Consider the following 12038-nt stretch of genomic DNA (forward strand, 5'->3'; position numbering starts at 1 on the left):
GGTGAATCCAAAGGCAATTAAATACTTTCTGTTTTATATTTGTAATTAATTCAAAAGAAAATGTGCAGATGTTTTTACTTTGACATGTACAACCCTGTTTTCATAAATAAAAACAGAATGCAATGATGTGCAAATCATTCATCCCGATATTTAATTGAAAATAGTACAAAGACAACATATCAAATGTTCAAACTGAGGAATGTTATTGTTTTTGGATAAAGAGGCCAGCAACACACTTCAAAAAAGTTTAGGAAGTGAGAAGACCAATTGCAGTAGTTTTGAAAGTGAAATGTATACCCAATCTTGCTTGAAATAGGATTGCAGCTGCTCAACAGTTCTGGGTCTCCTATGTCATATTTTTCGTTTCATAATGCACCAAATGTTTTCCATAAGTGAAGGTCTGGACTGCAGTCAGGACGGTTTAGTACCCGGACTTTTACTATGGAACTATGCTGTTGTGATATGTGCAGAATGTGGTTTTGCATTATCTTGCTGAAATAAGTAAGGCCTTCCCTAAAAAAAACTGCATCATCTGGATGGCAGCATATGTAGTGATATCCACTACAGAATCATGCCTGTTTTTAATGCAGTGCCCGAAGATCACAGCCATCCAATATTGGTTTTCAGCCTTGTCCCTTGTGTAGAGAGATTTCTCCGGATTCTCTGAATCTTTTAATTATATTATTGACTGTAGATGATGAGACTCTTTGCAAATTTACATTGGGAAATGTTATTCTTAAATTGTTGCACTATTCGCCTGCCCAGTCTTTCACAGAATAGTGAACCCCTCCCCATCTTTACTTCTGAAAGACTCATCCTCTCTGGGTTGCACTTTTTATACCCAATAATTTTACTGACCTGTTGCCAAATGACCTAATTAGTTGTGAGATGTTCCACCAGGTTTTTCTTTTCCAATCTTTTGTTGCCCCTGTCCCAGCTTTTTTGAAACGTGTTGCTGGCATCAAATTCAAAGTGGGCATATATTTTCCAAGAAACAATAACATTTCTCAGTTTCAACAATTTGACATGTCGTCTTTGTACCATTTTCTATTGAATATAGGGTTTAGAATATAGGGTTTAAATAAATTGCACATCATTGCATTCTGTTTTTATTTACATTTTACACTGAGCCTGTACTTCTGGTTGATTAGGGGCAAACACTCCTCATTCAATCGATTTCATGTTGCAACACAACATAATGTGGAACAGTTTCTGTGGTGAATACTTCTCGGGGGAAAGCCAACGTGTCCCTTCATTGCCTTGCGTCCTAATTCTCAGGGGAATCCAGGCTGAACGACGGGACGCGTGCGCAGGTTACATGATCGCCAGTAACTGTGTTGACTAACCCGGGAACCTCACCGCCGTCACGTCAGCCTAACCAAAGACCCTGTTCTGGGTTCCTAGTTACTACATAACACGCCTCTGTTTCCCAGAAGTGTCTCACTGACAGAGTACCCACCGGGTGGGCCCGTGGGCTGTGTCAAACGCTGCATCCGAACAGGCAAACTGAAAGACAACCACTCTGCTGAGTCAGCACATCTTCTCCAAACGAGTTGTCAGCACCACAGAGCTGCTGAACTGCGGTGGTGACTGAAACTGACACGCCAGACTGACAGCTAAATCTCTCCTGAAATGTAGAACACCACATTGTCACCCTCATCATCTCCACCGGTCATCTGCTCTCTTTGTTTTATGTTCTGAATCAGGGGTCTCCAACTGATTCTCACTTAAAACACTTTGGAAGTTGCTCTCTTTGTGTTGCTTTTCGCATCTGCAACTTCTCCTTTGGTCCTTGGTGTACAAGAGAAAGTTCTGCAGTTTTCTGACAATATAATTAAGGGCCCTCTTTTTGCCTGAATTCTGGTTGACAATTATTAACACAGAAGAAAATGGGGATGCGTCCACATTAATAAGTAAATCAAATCAGGCAAATTTTTCTTCAAATGTAATCATGTAATCTGATCCTTTACAAGCACTTTGAGCAAAAGAGAAATGTGCCAGTCTTTGAATAATCTGTAGCCTTTTGCTAATGCTATTTCATACAAATCAGAAATAACAGATACAAATTTAGTTACTCATGATATAGTACCAGGTAATTCTACTTTCACAAAAAAAATATATCATCCCATCATCAAAATGGACTAAATGTCTGAATGGCTCTTATACATTTGAGCCACATTGAAGTTGTTTTATATTCTGAATTGAAAAAATTCACTAAGAAATTTGTCACAAGAAATGGAGATGAGGATGTCCCAGGCAGGCAGATGGAGTCATTTCATGTGTTCTCTTCCTCATCTGAGGATGAGTAGCAGCATAGTTCCACTACATGCCCTGTCCGTTCCTCATCCTTAACCACGCAATGGATGACTTCTGTCCCGGCACAGTCTAGCCCCTCTCTCCCTGTACTGCACTGATTCTGTGCAGCAATTGCTTGTCCAAGAGGAGAACTGTGGAGGTTGGGTAGGCCAGAGAGAAGCACCCTGGCCAGGCTCTGTGTGTGAGAGGACCCTGGTTGTACAGGGCCTCGGGACCCAGCTACAGCCACCTCAAGACGGGTACGATCAAATGTCAGGGGTTGGTCCTGATCCTGGGTTGGCCTGGTGGACTCTGAATCTACTGGATAGGCATTAGTCCAGCCAACTGGAAATGGGTGGAGGAGCATCCCTGTCTGTTGGAGGTTTCTCTGCTTGTCAGAGGCAGAGGTTGCATCAATTCCTGTTCTTTCATTGACACAGTTCCACTCATTTCCGCCCACAGTGCTGCTCAGATCACATGACTGAAGACTGAGTCGTTTCTTGGCTGCAGGTGAAAGGCAAAGTTATGTAATTAGCAGGAAACTCATCTGATGAAAGAATGCAAACAGGAATTGCTCTTTCAGTAATACATTTCCTTTCTCTAGGCCAAAAATCCCAAAGAAATAGGTCAAACCTATTATGTAATAGTTCATACCCGTAATAAAACAAAGTTATAACTACATCAACAGTTTTAGTACTGAAGCTGTGGCATGATTTTCATCTAACCAAATATGTAGCAGGGAACATGTTGTATAATGGAACAGTTAAGAGTTATGGGGCTGGTTTCACAGACACAGATTAAGCCCATTTTATGACTAAAAAAACCAGCTCAATGGAGTTTTCTAATGAACTAGATTTTTTTGTCCTTGACTAGGCTTAATCGGTGTCTGTGAAACCAGCCCATAATGTTGAAATCAATCTAAATGTTTATTTTTGGAGTCAGAGAATAGTATAGATTTTCTTTTACTTGCTTTTAGCACCAGCTTAAGCACTATAATGGAAATGTGTGTACATTTTAATTGTTTAAGCTTTGACAGAGTAATCTTACAAACTAATTTTGTATTCATAGTTATAAACCGTATACATTTATATCAGGGGTGATCAGACAGGTGTGTGTGTGCTCTCTACAGACCGGTGATCAGACAGGTGTGTGTGTGCTCTCTACAGACCGGTGATCAGACAGGTGTGTGTGTGCTCTCTACAGACCGGTGATCAGACAGGTGTGTGTGTGCTCTCTACAGACCGGTGATCAGACAGGTGTGTGTGTGTGCTCTCTACAGACCGGTGATCAGACAGGTGTGTGTGTGTACTCTCTACTGACCGGTGATCAGACAGGTGTGTGTGTCTGCTCTCCTCTTGGTGTATGCTCTGGGTGTCCAGGGCTGGTGTTTACAGGTGGGATCAAGTGCTCGCAGTTTACAGACAAAGCGTTGGTACTCTTGCTCCAGCCCCTGGATGCTTAGCTGGAACTCTGCTATCTTCCTCTCCGGGTAGTGAGACAGCTGGGACTGCTGAGAGGGAGCGGTGTGTAGAGAGACACAGTCAGCCACTCACTGGAACTCAAGCCAGACCTCTAGACTAACAATCCCTGGTGGAACTGAGTGTTTCAGCTGGAGGCACCTGGACATGATTGAATCGCACCCACTAACAATTTCCTTATATAATTATTTGGTATATTACTTTATTTCTGTATATAAAGATGCAAGCCTCTCATTCAGAATAGGGGGCTACTGCTGATATACACCAATCAGCCATAACATTATGACCACCTGCCTAATATTTTGTAAGTCCCCCTTTTGCCGCCAAAGCAGCCCTGACCCGTCGAGGCATGGACTCCACTAGACCTCTGAAGGTGTGCTGTGGTATCTGGTATCAAGACATTAGCAGCAGATCCTTTAAGTCCTGTAAGTTACAAGGTGGGGCCTCCATGGATCGGACCTGTTTGTCCAGCACATCACACAGATTCTTGACTGGATTGAGATCTGGGGAATTAGGAGGCCAAGTCAACACCTTGACCTTGTTATTGTGTTCCTCAAACCATTTTTGCTTTGTGGCAGGGCGTATTATCCTGCTGAAAGAGACCAATGCCATGAGGAAACACCGTTGCCATGAAAGGGTGCACATGGTCAACAATGGTCAGGTAGGTGGTACGTGTTAAAGTAATGTTCATATGAATTGCAGGACCCAAGGTTTCACTGCAGAACATTGCCCAAAGCATCGCACTTGCCTTCTTCCCATAGTGCAACCTAGTGCCATGTGTTCTCCAGGTAAGCGATGAACACGCACCCGGCCGGTTCACCTCTACTCGTTCCTTGGACCACTTTTGATAGTACCGACCACTGCAGATCGGGAACACAAAGGCTGCAGTTTTGGAGATACTCTGACCCAGTCATCTAGCCATCACAATTTGGCCCTTGTCAAAGTCGCTCAGATCCTTGCACTTTTTTCCTGCTTCTAACACATCAACTTTGAGGATGGAATGTTCACTTGCTGCCTAATATGTCCCACCCACTTACAGGTTCCATGATAACGAGATTATCAGTGTTATTCACTTCACCTGTCAGTGGTCATAATGTTATGGCTGATCTGTGTATTATAGACTTTGTTTTATCCATTTTGAAGTACAGTCTAGTATTTCATCATGATTAGATTGTAGCGTTTTGCTTAACAGCAGGTGGTTTAAACAGAAAATGTAATGGTTCACAGGTGGAGGCCAATGTTAAGGTATGTATGTCCTTATTAGGATACATTATTTCATGTTGAATTAAATGTCAATGTACCATGTGTAATCCAGTGATATGGGAGAACTAGTCAGGGGTCAGAATTATTTTACAATGCACTGTATATATGTGTACCATCCTACCTGCAGGTAATACTCTATTTCACTCTTGATGGTGGGGATCCATTTTTTAATGGCTGAAGCTGAATTCAGTGTTGACTGTGAAAAATCTAATGGTTAGATTGTGTGACAAGTCTGATTCAAAACAAATGAACAATGCAAATTGTCAGTAGGATCAATTAGTATATAACTCACCAATCTGGGTCTAGGTTTATGGAAATCTTTGATACGGCCCTCTGTTTCAGGGGACAAAGAATAAATTAGACAACATTTACAATACATCAGGGAGAAGTGAGTGAATAAATGTGCCCTTTGGGAGCAGGGGATGTTTAAGGGGCCATGATTGTATGATGGGAATATTTAAAATGTAGCCAGGACTCCAATGTTACCACATATTCTCTTATAATAAGTGCCATGAGATCTTCAGTGAATACAGGACACCTGTTCAACCTGGCATGCTGTCCTCCAACTGCCCAAGGGCATTGGGAAGATTGCCCCCTAGAGGCACTGCAAAACAACTTGGCTTGTCTTGGGAAATTAAAGCATATTTCAAGCCGTCCGAACAAATACCACACATCCCAGCTCCCCTGGACACCGCTAAACTAAGAGGCAATCCATGCAAGTTATTTTGTGATAAAAAGAAACCTTCCAGTCAAAAATGTTTCAGCTACAGTGGGTAAAATATCGGTTTGGCCAAGGACAATAAAATGGTCTGTCGCAAATGGTCGCAAATGGTAGCGGAGGGAATACTCGCAATGTAGTGTGAATATGAAAACCTCTTCGATTACGTTTTAGTTCCTTTGACAGATCGAGTTACGCAACTGGTTTCGTTACAGTGTTCTGAGGAAAAACAGACTTTAGCGTTTATTATTTGGTTAGTTAGCTTGATTATCTAGTTTATCTAGCTACCTGTCATGCTTGCTAACACTAAACAAGATTTTCCATAGGTACTGTGACTAGCTAAACTGAACAATCAAACTGTTTAAAGGGAAGTATTGCTTTTTACCATCTCTTTCTTTTTGAAGCCATAATCTGTTCAATTTTCCAAGTTGTTTTTCCTCGTTTCTCGCCATTTGTTACTGTTAGCAGCAGTATGCTCCCAGCACTAAGGTCAACAAATGTCACATGATTGTCAACCCAAGTCATGTGATACATTAGGCAGATCGTGGACTTCGAAGTCTAGTCTCACATCTAGGGTATGGAACACCAAAGGGGTCAGAATTCAATAGCAACGCCTGTTAAACTAACGCGTACATTTGCGCCTGTTATATAAACGCCTACACAGCCAACGCCTGCTAAAGTAACACCTACGCCTGTTAGATTAACGCATGTGCCTGTTAATCTAACGCCTGCTAGATAAATGTTTACAGGTGCTAGATAAACGTTCGTCTGATTTAATATGCAAAATGTACCACCGTAGTATGCTCCACCTTTTATTATGTAAATACAGTACTCACTCTTTACTATTCATGACTCAGAAGAAAGGTAGCTATTTTGCTAGTCTTCTTCTGAGAAAAAAACGAGATGATTCAACTCGGTTACAGCAGCTAGTCTATTAACCAGATAACAGTTTATTAGGTAGCCTTCTTTTTAAGGTTATTTGGATTAATAAATAATAAATTAAATACACTGAATGGAAATGTGAGCAATAACATATAATAAACTTTACCTTAAATACAGTTTAAATGGTTAAAGGCCAATTTTACTAATTTGTTTGATTTAATGTTATTTTTGCAAAAGAAATATAGAACTAAAAGCCCTCTCATATTAGTCTCACTGACTACAATTAATCCCAGTGTGCTGAACGTATTGGCAAAAAAGGCTACTTACCTTGCTGAAATGATCCAGCCATACATACCTACTCGTAACCTACGATCGCAAGATGCAGGCCTTTTAATTGTACCAAGAATTTCTAAACAAACAGCAGGGCCTTTTCTCATAGAGCTCCACTACTGTGGAATGATCTGCCAATTAAGGTTAGAAATGCAAACTCAGTGCAAACTTTCAAGTGTCTTATAAAAACTAATCTCTACAGCACGGTTTATGATTAGGTGTAGCCTGGCCCTGGGGAGTGAAGGTGACCAGAAGGCTTGATACTGTCCACCCTTGCTGTCTTGCCAGGTGGGCTCTTGTCGCCACTGGGATGCCCTCCCTCCAATGCCTTTCGGGGGAAGAGTCACTGGCTTGTTGTTGTCTCTCTGTTGTGCACTTGTGCTGTACTCTGCTGGCCATACTTGGCCCTCATTCAGGGTGGTTGCAGTTTGTGGGTGTCCCTTTGGTTGATGCCTGGCAATGTGGGTGGATTGATTTCCTGCCTGTTGGGCCCTGTCTGGGGCCTCCCCCGGGTAGGGCCACAGTGTCGCCGGAACCCCCTGTCTCAGTTCCAAGGTCTTACGCTGCTATACTATTGTGCTGGGGGATTAGGTCAATTCTCCTTCCCCACTAAGTTCTCCTTCTCCACTATAAATTGTTGTTGATATGAGGAATGCATTTTCTGAATATTCCCAGTCTCCTCCCGTTTTAAACTTTAGGTGGACATGAGGTCCTGTTCCACACCTGCGGAGTACCTGGTTTGGGGGGCTCGTTTCTGTCCCTGTGCTTGTCCATCTGGTCATACTTCTGACCTAGTCTAAATTTAAATAGACTCTGGATTTAGCCCACATGCATTTATTAATTATTCTAATTGGACTCTTAATATCTCACCCGGCACAGCCAGAAGAGGACTGGTCACCCCTCTGAGCCAGGGTCCTCTCTAGGTGTCTTCCTAAAATTCAGTCTTCTTAGGGAATTTTTCCTAGCCACTGATATTCATCACTACTGTTGTTTGCTCCTTGGGGTTTAAGGCCGGTTGTTTCTGTAAAAGCACTTTGTGACAACTGCTGTTGTAAAAAGGGCTTAATAAATACATTTGATTGATTGATTCAGGCGAGAGATAATTATTCTGTTTCTGTAATGACACATCAATCAGCCATAACATTATGACCACTGACTGGTGAATGGAATAACACAGATAACTGTTAACATCAGCAGATGTCACAAAGTGACAAAGATGTGTCTTCAAACAGCTGTCATTCATTCACTGGCAACGCCTACACCACTTGGTCCTCTGCACAGATGATACATGCATCAACCAAGTTTGCCATGGACAGCCGTCCTCATTGTTTTTTTTCAAATGACATTTGACTTTTACTGTATACTTTTTTCTTAATTTAGCATTGACATTTTTATTTAAAAGACAAGAAACAAGATGAGAAACGTTGATTGCTTTGGGGTGAAAACCATTCTTTAAAAGTCTACACCAAGGCCGTAGCCATGGAGTCAACATTGGGGTGGACCAAATCAGCCAGGGGTCTGCGGGTCCCCCCCCCCCCCAATTTTTTTTTTTTATTAGACTGATAACCATCAATATTTACACAATCTGATACCACCCTATTGGTATTGTTCCTAAAAAATAATAATTAATGTTGCTCCAGGAACATCAACTGACCTTTAGTTAGTTGGTTACCCCAGTCCAAAGACATAATATTCCCCTGCCCCGCAGCCTTTGACCTAATCAGCACAAATAACACATGCAGTGAAACATAAAGGATTGGCCAAATTGGCCCGTTTTCACCCAAAACCTTAGTTTACTCTCCATGCAGTTTATTCATTCATATGTATTTCATATCCATTGAGTTACATTGTGGCCAATAGGATGGGTGGATAAAAATGCCAGCAACAATTGCAAATACACAGTGCCCCTTGATTTCTTTGCATATAATTGCTCTATCCACTCTCCTGAACATTTCTTACAATACATTTTTACAATATACACTAAGAAAATTGTCAAAATAGATTAATTTAATATTATTAAAATTGCGTTTTGCCGCTGACTTTTATTTTGAGTCAAAATCCAAAAAACGGAAATCTTATTGTTGCTACGGAATCTCTAATGTTGTCAGCATGACGCTCCTCTAACTTTCCGAGAGGAGTGCCAATATAAAAAGCATAGTGTGAACAACAGGAAATAAGGGGAAACCGGAAATAGTTTTCCTGTAAAATGTTATTTTCTCTTAATGCATGCAAAGTAAAACTGACTCATATGCGTAATCCATGTGCGTAACTGTTCTTTAATTGTGCAGATGTTTCACATGTAAGAAAAAATATATGTATTATGGTGTAGTTCTACACACTTTTTGTGGTGCCAAATACTCAAACAGCGTTGCTTAATGGGTCTTTGTTTTTCCCCCTGGGTTGTTGCTGTAAAATGAGAACTTCTTAAAGTACTGAATAACTAAAAAGAAATGTTATGCAATCACTACAGAAGTTCCAGGCCACATACAGCCATCATAAATGCGATGGACAGAACACAGCAATTAAATATAGCACAAGTCAGACTGTAATATTTAAAGGAAGATCTTGACCTAAATCACTTAATTGTGCAGCTCAGACATATATTTTATGCAAGGCTATTCTGTGTCCTTATCATTTTCACATGCAAGTATTTTACTTCATGCCTAAATGCATGATAGCCTACTGATATAATGTCGTTATGCAGTCTTAAAAACCAGCTGTGGACTTTTATTTTGAACATGAAATGAGGGCAGCACTGGGCTAGCAGTCTAACTTATTGTTGCTAGCTTTACAGTTTCGACAAGCTACGTTCTATGAAGTTTAAACAGCGACATACGTTTTTTATTAGTTTTTTATGTGTATTTTGCATGCTTGTAAAATAGATTGCAAACTTGGAAACTCTGTTCTTTTATCTATGGTTATAACTACAAAATATGGCAGAAGTTAATAAATGTCACACCTCTGGGGATCTCCTCCCAGATATCAGTGTCAGTGACGCCCTGGACAGTCTGTGACGCTACTTGGCGGCGTTGAACACACCGATACATAACGTCCCAAAGTTTCTCAATTGGATTCAGGTCTGGGGAATCTGAGGGCTGGTCAATGGCATCAATGCCTTCATCATCCAGGAACTGCATACAAACTCTGTCCACATGAGGCCAGGCATTGTCCTGCACCAGAAGGAACCCAGAGCTCACTGCACCAGCATAAGGTCTGACGATGGGTCTGGGAATTTCATCCTGGTACCTAATAGCAGTCAGGGTACCATTGGCTAGCATGTGGAGGTCTGTGCGACCCTCCAAGGACATGACTCCCCAGACCATCACTGACCCACCTCCAAACCGGTCATGTTGGATGATGTTGCAGGCAGCATAACGACGTCTCCTGACTCTTTCACGTCTGTCACGTTCTCAGTGTGAACTTGCTCTAATCTGTGAAGAGAACGGGGCACCAATGGTGGACCTGTCAATTCTGGTGTTCTCCGGAGAATGCCAATCGAGCTGCATGGAGCACAGGTCCCACTAGAGGACGTTGGGCCTCCATTCCCACCCTCATGGAATCTGTTTCTGACATTTTGGTATGGATGTGCCATCCTGGATGAGCTGGACTACCTGTGCAACCTGAATGGGCTACAGGTACCGCCTCATGCAACCAGTAGTGACAAGGACACTAGCAAACTGCAAAACTAGAGAAGAATCAGTCAGGGAGGATAAGGAAAGAGCAATTGTCTGTGGCCACCACCTGCAAAACCATTCCCCTTTTTGGGGTTGTCTTGCTGTTGCCTCTCCAGTGCACCTGTTGTCAATGTAATTTGCACCAAAACAGGAGTCATTGATTCACAATCACTTATGCTTCCTAACTGGACAGATTGATATCCCTGACGTTTAATTGACTTATTGTTATATTGTGATGATTACGTGTTCCCTTAATTGTTTTGAGCAGTGTACAATATCAATATTAGAATCAACATAGACAAATTATTCATACATGAATAAATGTGAACTATAAGGCTAATGTTGGTAATTTATGGAAGGAAATCTGAGAGGAAACCAAACAACCAATGTCTAAAAGACCCATACAAATCAAGCTGAACTTCTATGTTAAAAGAAGTTCATTAACAAGAGAGTATAGCAGGACAGGTGTGATAGACAGGTACAACAAAGACAGTCACAGAGAGGCTGAAAAATAATATCAGACAGTGAGTACACAGACTGTTGCAGAGTGGCTGAAGCAAGAGGAACAAACGGGGAGAACACAGAATGTTGCAGAGGCTGGGGTAGGGGGAACAGACTGTTTCAGAGAGGCTGGGGTAGGGGGAACAGACAGGGAGAACAGACTGTTTCAGAGAGGCTGGGGTAGGGGGAACAGACAGGGAGAACACAGGCTGCGTGTGTATAGCAGCAGCTAAGCTAATGTGAATTACAGGTTCCTATATTTAAGTGATAATGGCTTAGGTAATTTAAGCTTCATGTTAATATTCCTCAAATCACATCGTATAGTTTTTGAAGTGTGCAGTAAATTAGTTTAAACTTTCAAAAAAGGTTGGACCTCACTACAGCTCACACCCTGGCTACGGGCCTGGCCACCCTCTGTTTGAAACATTTGCTCCTCTATTTGATGAGAAGCAGCTTTTCTTCAGCAGAATGGCAATGTTCTCAGTCCCGGTGTTCCCCAGCCTCTGCCTCCAGCAGTAGGGTCGTCCCTACATTATTTCTGCCCTGTAGTCCAGCTCTCCCTGCCTGCTCCCCATCCCACCAACACCACTGGAATACCCCGGTGGCTGCTGCAAGCAGCGTGCAGCAGTGTAGTCCAGTCATTAATGTTCTCCGAGGTTGATAAAACGACAGCTGCTCTGTCATGACCGTTAGCCTCTAAGTAGTGGAGATGGGTGGAGTGGAGCCATCCATGTATTAGGCCCCTCCCATTGACTTATCCAACAATAATGACCTCACAGCATCCGCCCTTCCATCCATGGCTGCCAGGTGTATTGGTGGTTGAAAGCAGCAGTCCAACCCCAGCCCTGTCTCTCTGGGTGGTATTTGCACAGTGTTGGGCAGTCATCCCCTGCTTAT

The 12038-nt window shown here is 42.1% G+C and overlaps 1 protein-coding gene across 1 annotated transcript; it reads right to left on the minus strand.

Annotated features, from left to right (window-relative positions):
* Window positions 1-1096: 1096 nt before the first annotated feature.
* On the minus strand, window positions 1097-6338 carry si:dkey-86e18.1 (uncharacterized protein LOC557342 homolog). Its single transcript, XM_010872012.5, has 5 exons — window positions 6140-6338; window positions 5329-5369; window positions 5158-5232; window positions 3616-3805; window positions 1097-2799 (listed from the first exon to the last, which is right to left on the minus strand). The coding sequence occupies exons 1-5, from the start codon at window positions 6204-6206 to the stop codon at window positions 2276-2278; spliced, it is 897 nt and encodes a 298-aa protein (XP_010870314.1). The 5' UTR covers window positions 6207-6338; the 3' UTR covers window positions 1097-2275.
* Window positions 6339-12038: the final 5700 nt, after the last annotated feature.

Source organism: Esox lucius, chromosome 8 (genome assembly GCF_011004845.1).
Source record: "Esox lucius isolate fEsoLuc1 chromosome 8, fEsoLuc1.pri, whole genome shotgun sequence".
In the NCBI taxonomy this organism is placed as follows: Eukaryota; Metazoa; Chordata; class Actinopteri; order Esociformes; family Esocidae; genus Esox; species Esox lucius.